The sequence below is a fragment of the Salvia splendens genome, chromosome 22 (assembly GCF_004379255.2).
Source record: "Salvia splendens isolate huo1 chromosome 22, SspV2, whole genome shotgun sequence".
In the NCBI taxonomy this organism is placed as follows: Eukaryota; Viridiplantae; Streptophyta; class Magnoliopsida; order Lamiales; family Lamiaceae; genus Salvia; species Salvia splendens.
The window spans coordinates 24,183,167-24,198,938 of NC_056053.1; the positions used below are offsets into that span (position 1 = coordinate 24,183,167).

Here is a 15,772-nt window from a genome sequence, read left to right on the forward strand (position 1 = left end):
AGATATTTTCTTGCTACCACCATAGTTAGAGCTGTAGATATTACCATATTTAGATGTGTACATTTATTATCCTTCATGAGTTGAGTGATATGAGTTGTAATTTTAACAAAAGAAAAAGGTAGATATGACATAAAAGGTGAGAGGGTGAGGGGGGCATAATCACTCCAATAGTACATAAATAATACGATTAACATATGCATATGAATTTAACAATGTACTAACATTTATTGATGTAGCAATGCTACATAAGCTACTACTATTATTAAACATAATCAAATAGTAAAATAAAAAAATATCCCGAAAAATTGAATGTTAATCATGATTTAGGACTTATGTGGTTGTAGGAGTTATGTACCGTTCGTCGTCGTATCTGCGGTAATTAGTGAATACGGCGCACCACTTTATTCATTTACTAAAATGAGATTAATTCCACAATAAATAATGAAAATAAAATGCACCATAATGAATTACGAAAATAAAAAAATGGAGTATTAGTTATGCTAATTGACATATAAATTTGAATTTACTCCTGTGCTTTAAAATTATTTTGAATTATTTTGTTTGATCGATTTTTTATTTAGAATAAAATTAATTAGAATCCTGAAATAGAAAGAAGTACAGTACTTCTCCATAGCTTGACTTACATATTTGTATAATTGTATTCTTGATTCTTGGTTACTTGCATATTTGATATTATTATTATTTATATATTCTTATTAAAATATAAACGATTACGTATTATAATTATTGATACCATCTTCAAAAAAAAATTAAATTATTTACTGTATTAAATAGTAGTAGTTGCCTTTTGTTTTCCTATGAAAAGAAATGCTCATGAGCAGTATTTAGTTTTGGGCTTTTGGCCCATTACACAAGAATCAAAAACAAATTATTTGGGCTTGGGCTTGGGCTCGGGCTCCATTTAGGATACCTAACCAAATTAGCCCACAATTTAATTGGGTTTGAGCTCCATTTAGCCCAAAGTTTCATTAGATCTTCAAACCCTACACTTCGGCTTACAATAGGGAATTGATAATAGTAGTACGTATAATAAAAAGTTGAAGAGCTCAAAAAGACAAAGTCCAATTCTAAAATTCTTTTCAATCAACAATTTATATCATAGAATGACTTAAATGATGGAAATAAATCGAAGTATCAAACGTTATTAAAAGCAAAGAAAATCAATGAAAAATGATTGAGCATGAACCCAAAACTCAAACCCGAAACTGGCTCGGCTCAAACTCAATCTGAAACAAACCATTGACTCTATCAAAACTATCTTGTCTCTAACTTGAACTCGTCCTAACCCGATCCAAATTTGAGGCTCGGCTCAAACTCAAACTCAATCTGAAACAAACCATTGACTCTATCAAATTTGACTCAAACTTAATGCATGGCCTATTTTATTAATATAAATGAAATTAGCTATTACAATGGCCATTATTATTGTTATGGATAAAATACTCATTTTTAGAACATGCTAATAAATGAAAGTTACAATTTTAAAAAGATAGAAATAAGTCACGTCAATTAGGTCTAACCGTGCCCACGATGTAAAATGTGCCTCAGTTTTGACTACATACCAAAAATTAATTTCTTAAACCCCAAAAAAGTGGTGAAAATCTTTAGAAATAATGTCACAGTACTAGCTTATGCCAAAAATGTGTATAGATATCTACCATAAAATCGTAGTTATTTGACTTGGTTTTCAAAATCCATGGATTTCCATATATCCTTTTAATTCATTTACAAATAAACAACTGAAATAATTTTCTAATTCCCATATTTATATTCTTTTTCATTTCCGACCCATTTCCTATCAGCTCTCCCTCCTCTCTCCATTTGCATCCGCCATTTTTCCTTTGATTAGATCCGATTCCTCTCTCTCTCTCTCTCTCTCTCTCGCAATCACGTTGTCGGTTGCGTGCGGTGGCAAACACAATCACCGATTCAATTTTCCGTAGATCAAGCCGCATCGTCGAACCGACACCACCAATCCGGATCCAAGCCCGATCCGACATTGTATGGCGGCCTCACGGCGGCTCCGGGAGCTCCAATCGCAATCCGGCAACAAGATCTGCGTCGATTGCTCCCAGAAGAACCCCCAATGGGCGTCGGTGTCGTACGGCATCTTCATGTGCCTCGAGTGCTCCGGCAAGCACCGCGGCCTCGGCGTCCACATCTCCTTCGTCCGATCCGTCACCATGGACTCCTGGTCCGAGATCCAGCTCAAGAAGATGGAGCTCGGCGGCAACGACAAATTCAACAGCTTCGCCTCGCAGTACGGGATCCCCAAGGAGACCGACATCGTCGCCAAGTACAACACCAAGGCCGCCGCCGTCTACCGCGATCGGATCCAAGCCCTAGCCGAGGGCAAGCCCTGGCGCGATCCCCCAGTTGTGAAGGAATCACTCAATTCCAATCGGAACGGTCACAGTGTCAGTAGTAAACCCCCTTTGAGCGGAGGCAATGGCAATTCCGGGTGGGATAATTGGGATAGCTTCGACGACGGAGGGAATAGTAATAATATCAGGAGGAATAACACGGTTGGGGATTTCAGGAGCGGAGGGAACGGCGGCAGCACGCCGTCGCGGTCGAAGTCGTCGGAGAATATGTATTCGCGGGCAGAGCTGGAGGCGTCCGCGGCGAATAAGGGGGATTTCTTTGCGAGGAAGATTTCGGAGAATCAGTCGAGGCCGGAGGGGCTCCCGCCCTCGCAAGGTGGGAAGTATGTGGGTTTTGGATCCACTCCCTCGCAGGCGCCTGTGAAGAATAATGGCGGCGATGGGGATGTGCTTTCGGTTGTTTCTCAGGTTTGGTTATGAGATTGTGTATTGTGTTTTAGTTGTGGTGTGGATGTGATTGTGATGATTGATTTGTTTTTGCATATGCAGGGATTTGGCATGTTGTCAATGGTGGCTGCATCGGCAGCACAGTCGGCCGCTAATGTTGTGCAAGCTGGAACTAAGGAGATCTCCTCCAAGGTAGTTCATTTTTTGATTTATACATGTATTTTGATTGAATATGTAGCTTTTATTTGTTTATTTGTCTAATTAGATGTGCATTTGAACTGGAGGAATGTCAAAGACTCTAATCACGAAATTTCAAAATTTATCAGTTGTCCCACAATGATTTTTATTCCAAGGAAACGCAATGATAAATTGTTGCATGCATGTAAACTTTTGGTGATGTTGATGAATAATAACGTCAATATGTATTAATGTGACTACGTTGTTTTGAGCCTAAGAAACTTAGAAAATACTTGAAAATTTTAAAATAAAATTTGGTCAAATGGGACAATTGATTTTTTTTTAAAACTTTCTGATTTATTATTCAGATTTTGAAAGGTGGGACAGAAACTAGAAATGGCATATTCTTCGTGATTTTACATGCAATTAATCGTTTTTGTTTTATATGTATTTTGATTAATATGTAGCTTTTACTCGTGTATTTGACTCATTAAATGTGCATTTGAGCTAGAGGCATATGTAGCTTTTGATTGTGTGCATTCGTAGAGAAGCTTTATTACAGTTATAGTTTCATTTGATTAGTACTATAATTGAAAAATAATGCACCTGAAATATGGGATGTTTGGGGTATATTTACCTTGTGCGAAATCTGATTATGTAAATACAAGGTTAAAGATGAGTGAGTTGTATATTGAATTATTGATATCTCTTTAACAGGTAAGAGATGGTGGTTATGATCACAAGGTGAATGAAACTGTCAATGTTGTTACCGCAAAGACATCGGAGATAGGGCAGAAGACATGGGGGATGTTTAAAGGGGTGATGGCTCTGGCCTCCCAGAAGGTTGAGGAGTATACAAAAGAAGGCTCAGGCTTTGGCTCTGGTTCTGGCTGGCCGCGGAATGATAACGAAAATAATGGTTATCATCAGGATTTTGGACAGGGGGATAAGGGATACAATTCTTCGGTTGGAGTGCAATCATCATCTAGTCAGCAGTTTAACAAAGTTAGCTCTGGTTCGTGGGATGATTGGGATGTCAAAGACAGCAAGAAAGAGGAGTCACCAAAGGGGACTACCTTCCAGAATGGAGATAGCTGGGCAGGCTGGGGGGACGACGGCAAAGATGACGGATTTGATGATTTTTATCAGAGTGCGCCTGCGCCTGCGCCTGATAGGAAGACAGGGAGTAAAGGGAAGTCGGACAGCAACTGGTCGGAGGGTGGGTTTATATGAGGTAAAAATATCTCATTCCCCTCCTCCCCGTTTGTTTGATTTTTCATATTATTCACTATAAACCATCTGTGGTGGGTTTGTGGATAAAAGTGGTCTATAATTGTAAAACTTCCTGTAGTGTACCTGCAGTGCCCAAGATACTGTACGGATCACTTATTTGTGTTACGAGGACAAAATTTTTCCAATTCTATGATTTATTTTAGACTGCATTTATGATAGTTGGGTCTGTACTTATAATGATTTGCACTACCTACATTGAATTCTATACATCTTGCTTTATTTCTCAATATTGAACTGCTTGTTACAAGTTTAGGTTATTGGCCTACCTTTTGCCCTTTTGATGTGTTGATGAGCTTTCTTTTTGCAAAATCTTTACTTGTTTGAATGATTAGTGGTACGGACTAAGGAGCTTTTCCTTTCTGTTGGTGATTCTGGAATTATATAGCTGAGTTTTGGTGTTCCAGTAGATTGTTCTCTTCGCTGATACATTAGATGGTCCATAAGTTGAATTGCTAGGCAAGTTGGTACACTTTTATCGATTGGCTGGCTCAGTCTTCGTCACTGCTTTCACATCTAACTCTATAGCTTTTGGATTTATAATTTGCTTGAAAGTGACACTGATAAGCTCATGGTGTCTCCCCAAATTAGGTGTACATATAGAGTTTTGACTGTTTAACTGTTTGTGATCAAAAGCCGAAATATGGCTAGAGCTCAGAGATCCACCTGTTAGAAAATGTGCAGTTCTTATTTCTATCTGTTGTTCTGTACCGTTAATTTTAGGTACGATTCTTTGTTAATTGCACCACATTGTTCTGGTAATTTTATCTGCAGTCTGGATCTGTTGAAAATATAGAGACAAATGCAGTCTTTAGTGTAATGGCTACTGAATTTAGTTGGTGAATTTCTCTGTGAAGAGAGTGGGGATTTGAGTGGGAAGTGGATGGTTATTTCATCATGTTCTTTGATGATTTAGAATTTCTTTTTCCCCTCCCCGGCTCTCCCTCCCGCGTAGAAAAGCAATGCACACCCTCGTTACCAGCTCATCCCCACTGCAGCCCGGCCCGAATCTGCAGTCGATGAGTAGGGCAACTAGGCAGGATGCATAAGCCAGCACCCTCACCGACTCTTCTTCAACCCTGCCCTAAACTAATCTTCACATCCTCTCTTTTTCCACTGCTTGTGGGAAGGCAATATGATACCTTTGCTCTTTCCTTTTCTGCAATATGGCAGATATCTCTGTCCTCTTTGGGCAGCACGTGGCTGGCCGGAACTTCACCTTCTCTAGGGGAGGCCATTTCTGCAAGTGCCTTGGACAGTGGCGATGGGTCATTTTGGGTAGATGCATCATGTAAAGTTGTTTGCGGTGGATAGTTTGGTTGAGGGTAAACTCTGCTGGCCCTTTCTGATGCAGGCTAGCATTTGGAGCTCGTTGTTGCTGCCGCCACTTCTGGTTTCCGGTCAGGTTTTGTTGGGAGTATGGGCGTTGTGCGATGAGATGTGGTGGTCCGGCGGGTAGATGGCCATTCGTGGATAGTCATCCATGAGAGGGAGGAATATGTTAGTTGGGGTTGTAGAGTCTCGACTTTAAGTCATTAAGCCACGTACAATCAATGATGGACTCAAGAAACGGAAGTCATTGGGTTGGATATAGTGAATAAGGTAGTCGCCGTCAGTGGAAAAGGCGGAAGCGATATCGTGGCTAATGCTGGCAGTGAATAATAGACGAAAAACGAAAGTGGACTCCAATCTTGAAGGGTTATATTATAGAGCAGAGTTGTCGCATTGTGGGATCGGTGACCGAAACAAAATACTGAATTAATGGAGTTTTTTTGCCCTCATGGACTAGAAGTCCGAGTCGGTCAACCTCCCGATCCCAATTGAATCCGCAATTCAAAATACAATAAATTAAACTATGCATATAATCTTATATAGATATAGCCCATTTATTGGAGTTCATCCTAAATTTCAACAACCATGGCCTTGTGGTTGAGTTGGATTTCTCTTTTCTTCTTTTATTTTCATTTCATTTGTCTTGGGTTTTATATAATTTCAGCTCTTTTATTTCTCCTTCGAGCATATCTAAAATATCATGAAACTCAAGAAAATAAAAGGCACCACAAGAAATCAAGGATAGCACAAGAGAATGTGTGTTGCCCACATAATTATTAAGCTTGTTTAAAAACTCATGATTTATCTCTTTTTCCATCTCTCTCACAAAGTTGGGGGAGCATTCAGATTTTAGATAATATGTTAGCCAAATTCAATTTTGAGAAAATATGAACGTGGATTAATCCAAATTAGATTCAAAATCAAATCCAAAGCTTAAATATTGATTCAATTCTAATATTCTATCTTTTAAATAAAATTTTATGGAGTACTACAAAATTGGTAAAGTATAAGTAATAGAAAGAATAAATTATTGAAATGCTGTTAGTAAAGAATTAGTTGTGTCTTATTGAAAAGAGATTTCATTCAATACACAATCATTCAGATTACGAATACTTTACTCGAACCCTAACAATCACACATCCATCATCTTTGACTTTGCACAACCAGACAAACAAACGAAACAAGAAACAAAAAAGCAAATGATTTTAAAATTAGAAAATGGACATCTCATTGTTTCAGACAAATACAAATACAAACACAAACACAAGCACGCTGCATTACAACACCCGAATAAAAACAACACAAACTTCACATTTACATCCCAACAAATGCAACAAAAATATCCCCTCACAACTGAACAATAGTGAGATACACAGAGAGAGAGAGGGAGAGAGGGAGCTCCATTTTCGGCCACGAACGAAGACCACGACCACGCGATACAAAAGCTCAGCACGACTCGACTCCACCCCAAGGCCGTCTAGAGCCAAAGGAGGAAACGGAGGCTCAGTTGATGGCCCCCTTTTCACAAGTCCTCGCGTTCACACAGCAGCTCACCTTCGTCGTCTCTGATGCTTTTTCCAAATCAATCATATCAGAGAAGACTTCAATGATGATCGTCTTTCAAGGCGCGATTTTTCACACTATGCCTTTCAAGACGCGATTTTTCACACAATCTATACAGCTACCTTTGCTAGAAACAACGACTAGTTTATAGACAACGGAAGTCTCTACTAAGACTACCTGTTATTTTCGAGGAACGGGCAGTAGGCGAAGCTCATAGGGCGTCGAGGGACTCGAGCCCCAAGGCCTTGGCTTTCGCCTTCAACGATCTCAAGTAATGGATTGCTTGATCAATTACAAAGATAGCATCTTTCCCGTTCGAGTCAGGGATTATGCTCTGCAGAATGCTCACAGTGTCGAGTATTTCGTCTCTCCTCGACCTTTTGCAGCCCGACTCGAGATACGATCCCTCCTTACGACTACCACAGCTCGACTCAGCATCACTCTCTACTTGTTCAGAGTAGGCAAAGGTTTTCAAAGAGCTTGCGTCGTACCTGCTTGATGGGACGTCGTTGTGTCCATCCAGAAGCTTTCGCCTTTTCAATGGTACGGAAAAGCTATCGACTTCTTCACCGGTTTCCTCTGCCAGTTTTGGTGCACCGTTGTCAGTCATGGTGCTAGGGGAATGTCCGGTGCTCGTCTCCTCATCCTCAGAGAAATCGCTGTCGTAGTCAGAGCAGAGGAGGGCATCCAGTTCTTCCGTGTCTTCACGCATTTCGCCTTCCGTGACACATTTTGAGTTTTCTTCAAAACTCTTGTCTTTCAAATCCCTCGGCTCGACGCCCAAATTGTACGCGGACGGGGGATTTGGCTGCTGACAAGCTCCAAACTGAATGGGAGCGTTAACCCCTGAGCTGTATAAGAGGGTGGTTTTATCACCGGACTGATCAAATACGAGAAACCTCTTTTGACCGGGTATGGTAGGCCGTTCGACATCAGATAGGCCCAAGGGGAACTTCTGTCCGGATGCTGAGTCCGATGCAGGAACGAAGGCTTGGTGGAATTGTTGCTTATGGTAAAACCAATTCTGCAACCGATTTGGTTCACTTGCCTTCGACTGTTGGAAACCCGAGCCAGGTATGGGAGGAAGATTTCTCAATGTGGAATCTTCGACAGGGTAAGGGTACCTATGAACTGGCTCGGTATTCAGATAGCCGTTCATGAAGGGAAATCCCGACAGATTCAGTGTAGATGACAGTAGATGCTGATCATACCCGGACCCGAAATGCGGCCTTTCCATTTAAGCACACCAATAACCTGATAGAAACGAGCAGAAGTGAGCGATGAGATCACTGAAAACAAAGAAATGCGAGTTATGAAGAGAAGGTAGACAAAACATACCTAAGAATTAACTGATTTCTTGTTGGATCTTCGAGCTAAAATAGAAATATATAAAACAAAATCCAGCTTAACTTGAATGCGTGGAAAAGAAACGAATCTACGTGACAGGTTTAAGTAGATGTCTGAAATATTCGGCCTGAAATGCACACGAGAAAGCTAGTTAGCATTATTGGTAAAGCACACAGAGTTATGATCGCGAAATTTTGCGTACTAACCTGACAATCTTGAAGAGGTTGAAAGCATGCTATTACTCTAACTATAATGGTCGCACTCCCGTCAATTCCACTCTCGTGTTTCAATGCTCGAAATCTTGTCTGACTAGCTGCTTGGCTTACCATAACTACTTCCCCAAAACTTTTTAACACAATTTCGTAGAAAACTGTCGCAGAAGAGACTGGCTACCAATCCAACAATTCGAAATCCTTATCTCGAAAACATGCACCACACAAGGAAATGACAAAGGGAAATGACTAAAATCACTAAACTTAGTCGAAAGAAACAGTTCAGATGGCAAGAGAGCTTTAAAACAGTATAGAGGTGGGACGAGAGAAGAAAGATCAGCTAATCCAGCGTACGTAGCAAGGGATGACGACGAAGCAAGTGGATCCCATGGCAATAAGACTCTATGCTAGGATGAATGTGGGAAAGAAAGAGAGATAACAAAGATGTTTGGTGAAATGAAACGAAGGCTTTATAGAATCACACGGCAATACAAGTTCAAAGAGATGACTTTTTGGAAAACATCAATCGACAGGCTATACCACCGCATGCTGTTTCTTCAGTTTGATTGATTGCCACTTTTTTTACCAACACCTGCTGGAATTTCGAAACACAAGTTCAAAACCAAGTCGGGACATTCAAAAGAGAAGCTATTCAACGTTCTCTACACATAAATAAACTTATGATGCGGCTAAGTTTGTATACGAATTTGCAACCGATGAGTTCAACAATACAAAACAAGGATAATTAGCCACGCCCATTCAATTTATTGAATACTACCTTACAAAACATGATACAAACACCAAAAATCTCATCTTTACCACTTAATTAACAAAAAGAACAGATTTTATAAACAATTGGCTATAAAAATCTTCTCTACTTTGGTTTTTATAGATCAATGATGAAATATAAACAGATCCCATTATGAAAAATAGAGATTACAGTGTAACAACATTCTAGTCTTTTCAATTCTTTAAACCATGAAATAGGAAATCAATTCTATTCAAGATAGGTTGTTTTAAATTCAACAATACAAAACAAGGACAATTAGCCACATCCATTAAATTTCTTAAATACTAACCTTACAAAAACATGATATAAACACCAAAAATCTCATCTTTACCACTTAGTTAACAAAAAAAGAACATATTTTTATACACAATTGGCTACAAAAATCTTCTCCAATCACCCTAGCTGTATGCAAAAACACCTTCATCATTACACTTCTTCACACACTGAAACTAAGCACTAAGACTGCATAAACAAATGGATCTAAAAGTAGACAAATTCTTACAAAAGAATCACAAAACCCAATCTTTTTACCCATTCCCACTTCCCATTTATTTTTCCTTTATTGCTCAAAAGGAAAACCCCAAGAAACCAGATCTAAAAATTAAGCCAAGCAAGATTCAAGCCAAAGGCACAACACAAAACAGTTCACAAAAGCCTTAAACAATGAGGAATTAGTGAGAAGAAAACTCACAGCCCACAAAAGAAGACAGCACCCAAAAAAGACTTATCCTTCCAAAGAGACAATCAACCAAGAAAAATCCCAAATGCAGAAAATAGCTGAATTTCTTTTTTAGAGAGAGAGGAAAGCAAGAGTGTGTGTGTTTAAGACAGTGAATAGAGGATAAATGAGAGACTATATAGACACACAAATTTATGTGTTTAACAGGGAAAATTGCAATTGGTAATTTTTTGATTGTGGGTTTTTGCTGTATTTTAATTTAATTTATAATAATTGAATTTTATGAATTAATGTGCCAAACGTGTGAACAATCATGGACTGGTTTGGCTTTGTGTGCGTGCGTGAGGGGTCTTGTGGCGGGGCCCGCGGGTGGTTGTAGAGAGAGAGCAAAGCATGATTCCGCCAATTGTTTGATGTGATAATTAACAATAATTAATCACTATGCTTTGGGGGTTTTCTTTGGGCAATTAAGAGCAATCAATTTTTCTTTTCTCATGGCGTGTGATTCTTGCTCTTGCTTTTTTCCTTTTTTTTGGTGGCCATGTTTTTGGGTTGGAAGTTACTCCATACAGTAGCGCATGGGCGGACGCAGTAAAGGGAAGGGGAGGGCTTAAGCCCTTCCCCAAATTCTTATTTTTATGTTTTCTCTATTTCTAAAATTTGCAATTATTTTTAAAACGGTCGTTAGCCCTCACTAAATTTAGGTTGTTGAAGAGTAAATCATCAGAAATTGAGTAAGAAGAGGGGTTGGATTGAATATTTGCAGCGGTAGAAAGAAAGAACAATGGCAGCGGTGTCTTGTTGGGGAAGAGACTTAATTTTAAAAAATTAAAATATAATATTATTTTATTAATAAAGCACAGGCTGCATTAAAGGATTACACTTATTAGCTTATTATTTTAAATTAAAAGTCCAACCCAAATTTCAAATGTATTTTTAATAAAACTGATGCTTTAAAAATTTCATCGTATTAAATTCATCTTTTTATTTAGGAGTGCAAACATTTTCTATTTCACTCTTACTTTTATAATTTATTAGTTCTATTATTTATTACTCTTTTCGTCCAATTTTAAGTGTTTCAGTCATTTTTACGCACTCGTTTTACAAAAATGATAATCCTCTCAACATTATTTTCTCTTGTACTTTACCATTTCTCCACTTTAATTATTTATTATCGTTTTTTATAAAATGAGTGCGCAAAAGTGACCGGAAACGGAGTGGGTATATTATTTTATATTTTTTCTCATTCTCTTACTTTATTAATTATGTATTAAAATTTATGCCGTTCTCAAATTGCCTATTTTATTGTGGATAGAGAGAATATAGTATAGCCCCTACTATCGAAAATTTCTGCGTCCTCCCCTGCAGTAGCGGATACATAAAAGTAAAAATTTGTGAAGTCAGACACAATAAAAAAAAATATTGTGCATTAAAAGAGAGAAGATGGTTGAAGTTGATAAGTGCAAACTGATTGTGGCTTAAGACCGGATGTGAGTCTCAATTTGTTGTCTCGTTATGGAATCAGTAGCAACTCATGTAGGCTGGTTGCAAGGATCGACCCCTCGATTGGACATGTATATTCAGTATTAATATCGATTATATAGTAGTAATAACCATATTATGCATCAAAGTACTTTTATTATCTGCAAACGAAATTGTTGCTCGTGATAAACTATGGTTACGTGGCGGTGCATGTAACGCTATCATGTGATGGATTTTTTGATGTATAAAAATTCTCGAACTGAATAAGGCGAGGACGTCAGGTCTATTTTACAAAGAGATAATATCAATCAATAGCCAAGACAAGTCACCAATATTTACATACGAACATTCGCAAAAATCCAACACAAGTGTACAACATCACAACAAAGAATTAGCAATAAAACCACAATCACTTAAACTCAACATAAGCCAATAAACAAAGACGCTGAGCAAAAGAAAGAGGGAAGAAGCAACAAAAAATGCTCCTATAACTTGATATATGGTATGAAGTTTCGGACTCTTTGTGTCTTCGTCTCTCTTGCCCACTGTCATGTGATAAATAAACTTTAATGTCTGCATTTTCCTTAAAATTATTCACTGCCATTTTCCTTAAAAATGGTAGTGAATAATTTTATGTTGCAAAAAAGTATAGTTGTTTGACAGGTTGTAATGCAAATATTATGTTTTATATTCTATAGAAGTAGTGCTCTATTTATTTTTGTAACTTTCAAATAGTTTACTAGTTTATTAAGAGCATTAGATTTTATTTTTCTTTGGTGTATGCTAATTATAGTTGGGTTTAATATTCTTTTAGTTTAACCGTACACAAATCTCAATTTATTTATCTTCCAACTCAACAAAATAATAAAAAAATCATAAAATAAATAAATTTTCTTATGTCTATGAAAATTATCCACATATTTCCTAATGGATTGTCTGTTTCTACACATTCATTTAGATAATAAAGTAAATTATTATAAGCTTAGATGGTTGAGAAAAAGGGAACACGAATTGTTGATATTATCTGAATTGTCTGCAATTGTATAAATCAAACCCAAATGTGTTTGATATTCCACTATATATCATCGTCATAATCATTGAGAATTTGATAATTTCTTGTTGCTTTTTAAAATCCAATTCCAATGTAAGTTTTGGATAGCCTATGTACAATCACATAATAAACATAGTTTTTTTTTATTTTAAAAATCAGACCGATAATTAAATTAGTCAAATTATCAATTCATTCATTCACTGATCGAATAGATCTATTGACTAGAGCAAAATATTATAGCAAATACATTGATTTGTATACGTAATAATTAAATATATATCATAAAAATATTACTATAGTTTTATGAAATAACAACAAGAAAATTGTAGAGTGCAATTTGTTTAATCTTAATAACAAATCATTTCCTATATCAACTAATAAACAAAATTTTTTATTGAAATATCTTTAACATACAAGAAAATGAATAAAAAAATCATTTTAATCTTCCGACGATTTTAATTATTCATAAGAGTTTCAATATATATACCAACAGTTCATCCTCCAAACCAAACCAACAACAAGCTAGTTCACATTCGTTCAAATTATTAAATAAACATGTCTCAATTAGTTGCTAACACAATTGATAAATTGAACAATTTTTTCATACTACACAATCCAAACCCCATCTACTTAATCAAATTGAATCATTTCAAATCGGAGTATTAATTAAACAAAAGACTATTATATTGCAAAAAAAAACACACATTCGATTGCCTAACTATACTCTCATAACCCTATCTCTCAAAAAAGAGAAGCAACAAATATGTTATAGTATATTTTACCATAAGCAATGAGATTGAATAATACAAAGCCCATAAAAGGGAATGAGGATAAGGCATCCTATGAAGACCAAATCATCCATTCTTGACCATTCAAACCATTAATCATAAATTTCAAAAAAAATAAAGAAGAAAAGAAAAATAAAGTGTAACTTTTTTTTATTTTTCATTTTATTTTTGTGGGATATAATATTATGGTCCAGTTTTAAGGGTATTGTTAAAGCTATTTTATTGAAATTCGTCATCAATTACATCTTACTTTGTAGACTACATCAATATTTGGAAAGGGAAAATCCAAATTGGCCAATGAATTAATACTACTTTCCATTGATGTGATTTATGGCCTTGTTTGAACCATCGAGTTAGTCATCAATTTCGTGCCCCAAATTAGCAACACTTTATTCAAATGTGTATCATGGTCGACCTTTTAGCATCTCATTATATTTTAATAGGTAGTATACTATTAAATTAAAATTTATTAGTACGAGAGATATATTATGTATTCGTATTATAGCCAAAGTTATACACTTATATGGATTTTAGTTAATTAAGAGTGAGCCATTAATTTCACATACAGTCAAGTTCAAAGCATGCGAGAATGCGAAAAACAAAATTACTCTGTCAAACAGAAGACGCACTCTTGAATAAGGATTTCCTAACATTCTTTGTAAAAAGTGTTGTATCGGAAATTATTTTTGCAACAAATTGGCATATGCGTGAATACTGAAAAAATTAGGTTCATCGATAGGATTCGATCATGCTGAGAAAACGATTTATGTAACATGCAAGTATTTGTGTTATTGTGTTTAACTTCTCAACACATTATCTATTACGAACCCAGATATTATTTTTATTCGTTTTTCGATGCTTCTAGTTGAGAACAAAATTCTAACTATAACAATGCTTGTATTATCACGTAGAATCTTGACATTGGATAACGTTGATTGCATGTTTCAAATTGTGGAGTGAAGATCAAATGTAGATTTTTTTTAATTTTTTTTAAAATTGAATATGGATTTTTTTGTCTCCTATTTTTTCTTTATAAAAAACTCGATGGAGGTTTCCAATTTGATCAAAACAAACTTCAAACAGTAGGGATAATATTATTGCTCGTTAATTTTTGTTTTATATGTCAAATAAAATGTCGACATTGGATACAGTGACATCAAATATTAATTATCACGGTCATATAAAACAAGAAAATGTGATAATAATTGGTTTATAGTAGGCTGCGGTTAGCTAAATTCTAGAACCTAATTTGATGTGTTCACTTGACTAATCCCAATTTTTTTAATAACAATTTGGGAAAAGAGCAGATTCTCTTTCAATTGGCTTTGACCATTAAAAAATTACTATTTTACTCTCAATTAATATTTGTTTATTCATATTTGTTAAGTACATACTAATGATCTCATAGTATACGTACGAAAAATAAATAAAATATAGAAATCAAATCCAATTGAAATACAAGATTCCATGAATTTTTCAATAATGCCATAATTATCATAATGTGGTAGGGTTAATCGACAATGATAGTCAAATGTGATTTTTGACTACTCCCTAAATAATACCCAAATAAGGTCACCAAATACCAAGTGACACATACACAAACATTTTTTAGGAAAATAAAAATAAATCCAGCAATTAGGTGATGGTATGGTGCGACACGACACACTAGTGGAAATAGGGAGTTTAAATAATTCCCAGACAATAATAAATAAAATATTTAATAGGGTTAGTGAACCAAATGGACCATCCATTAACTAAAGTTTGGAAAAAAAGATAATTAATAAAATATAGATCAAGGTTTAAATTAATGCAAAGGACAATTGCCCAAGAAATTAAATAATTAAGACGACCATGATTCATCACCTGAAAGGAAAATCTTTTGTACAGAGTAGAAGATCTTGGGGCAGAAATTATAATTATTATATTTGTGGAGGTCTATTGGGGTAAAGTGTTGGGTGGTAAATATAATATTGGAAAATAAATAAAAAAACATACAAATGTGTATTTAATATTGAGAAATTCAGGCCTTGTTGTTTGGAGTGGAGGGAACAATACAATCAAGTTCATAGTGTTGATAAAGTGCTCCACATTTATAGATTCACGAGATGTTTTTTGTTAATACATACATATATAATATTGTGGTAATACATAAAATAAAAAGGGCAAAAGCGATTCCTCTAGTGTAGGACCATGTCTTATAATATTTGAGTCTTATTATGAGATAATTATTTACTTATATTAGTACCAACTAGTCGGTCGCATTGATAAA

General features: G+C 36.0%; 2 protein-coding genes across 3 annotated transcripts; one reads left to right on the forward strand and one right to left on the reverse strand.

Annotated features, from left to right (window-relative positions):
- The first annotated feature begins 1,789 nt into the window (after window positions 1-1,789).
- LOC121787354 (ADP-ribosylation factor GTPase-activating protein AGD7-like) lies at window positions 1,790-4,489 on the forward strand. The gene is made up of 3 exons (XM_042186064.1): window positions 1,790-2,813; window positions 2,895-2,984; window positions 3,687-4,489. Exons 1-3 carry the CDS (start codon window positions 2,025-2,027, stop codon window positions 4,200-4,202), a joined length of 1,395 nt encoding a protein of 464 aa, XP_042041998.1. The 5' UTR covers window positions 1,790-2,024; the 3' UTR covers window positions 4,203-4,489.
- A 2,305-nt stretch (window positions 4,490-6,794) lies between these two features.
- On the reverse strand, window positions 6,795-10,349 carry LOC121787337 (transcription factor bHLH145-like). Of its 2 annotated transcripts, none has more exons than XM_042186041.1 (4): window positions 10,195-10,349; window positions 8,708-9,308; window positions 8,493-8,628; window positions 6,795-8,408 (listed from the first exon to the last, which is right to left on the reverse strand). In XM_042186041.1, the coding sequence occupies exon 4, from the start codon at window positions 8,389-8,391 to the stop codon at window positions 7,366-7,368; it is 1,026 nt and encodes a 341-aa protein (XP_042041975.1). In that variant the 5' UTR covers window positions 8,392-8,408; window positions 8,493-8,628; window positions 8,708-9,308; window positions 10,195-10,349; the 3' UTR covers window positions 6,795-7,365. The 2 variants fall into 2 exon arrangements, with proteins under 2 accessions (XP_042041975.1, XP_042041976.1); XM_042186042.1 differs by having other exon boundaries at window positions 8,708-9,305; window positions 10,195-10,344.
- Window positions 10,350-15,772: the final 5,423 nt, after the last annotated feature.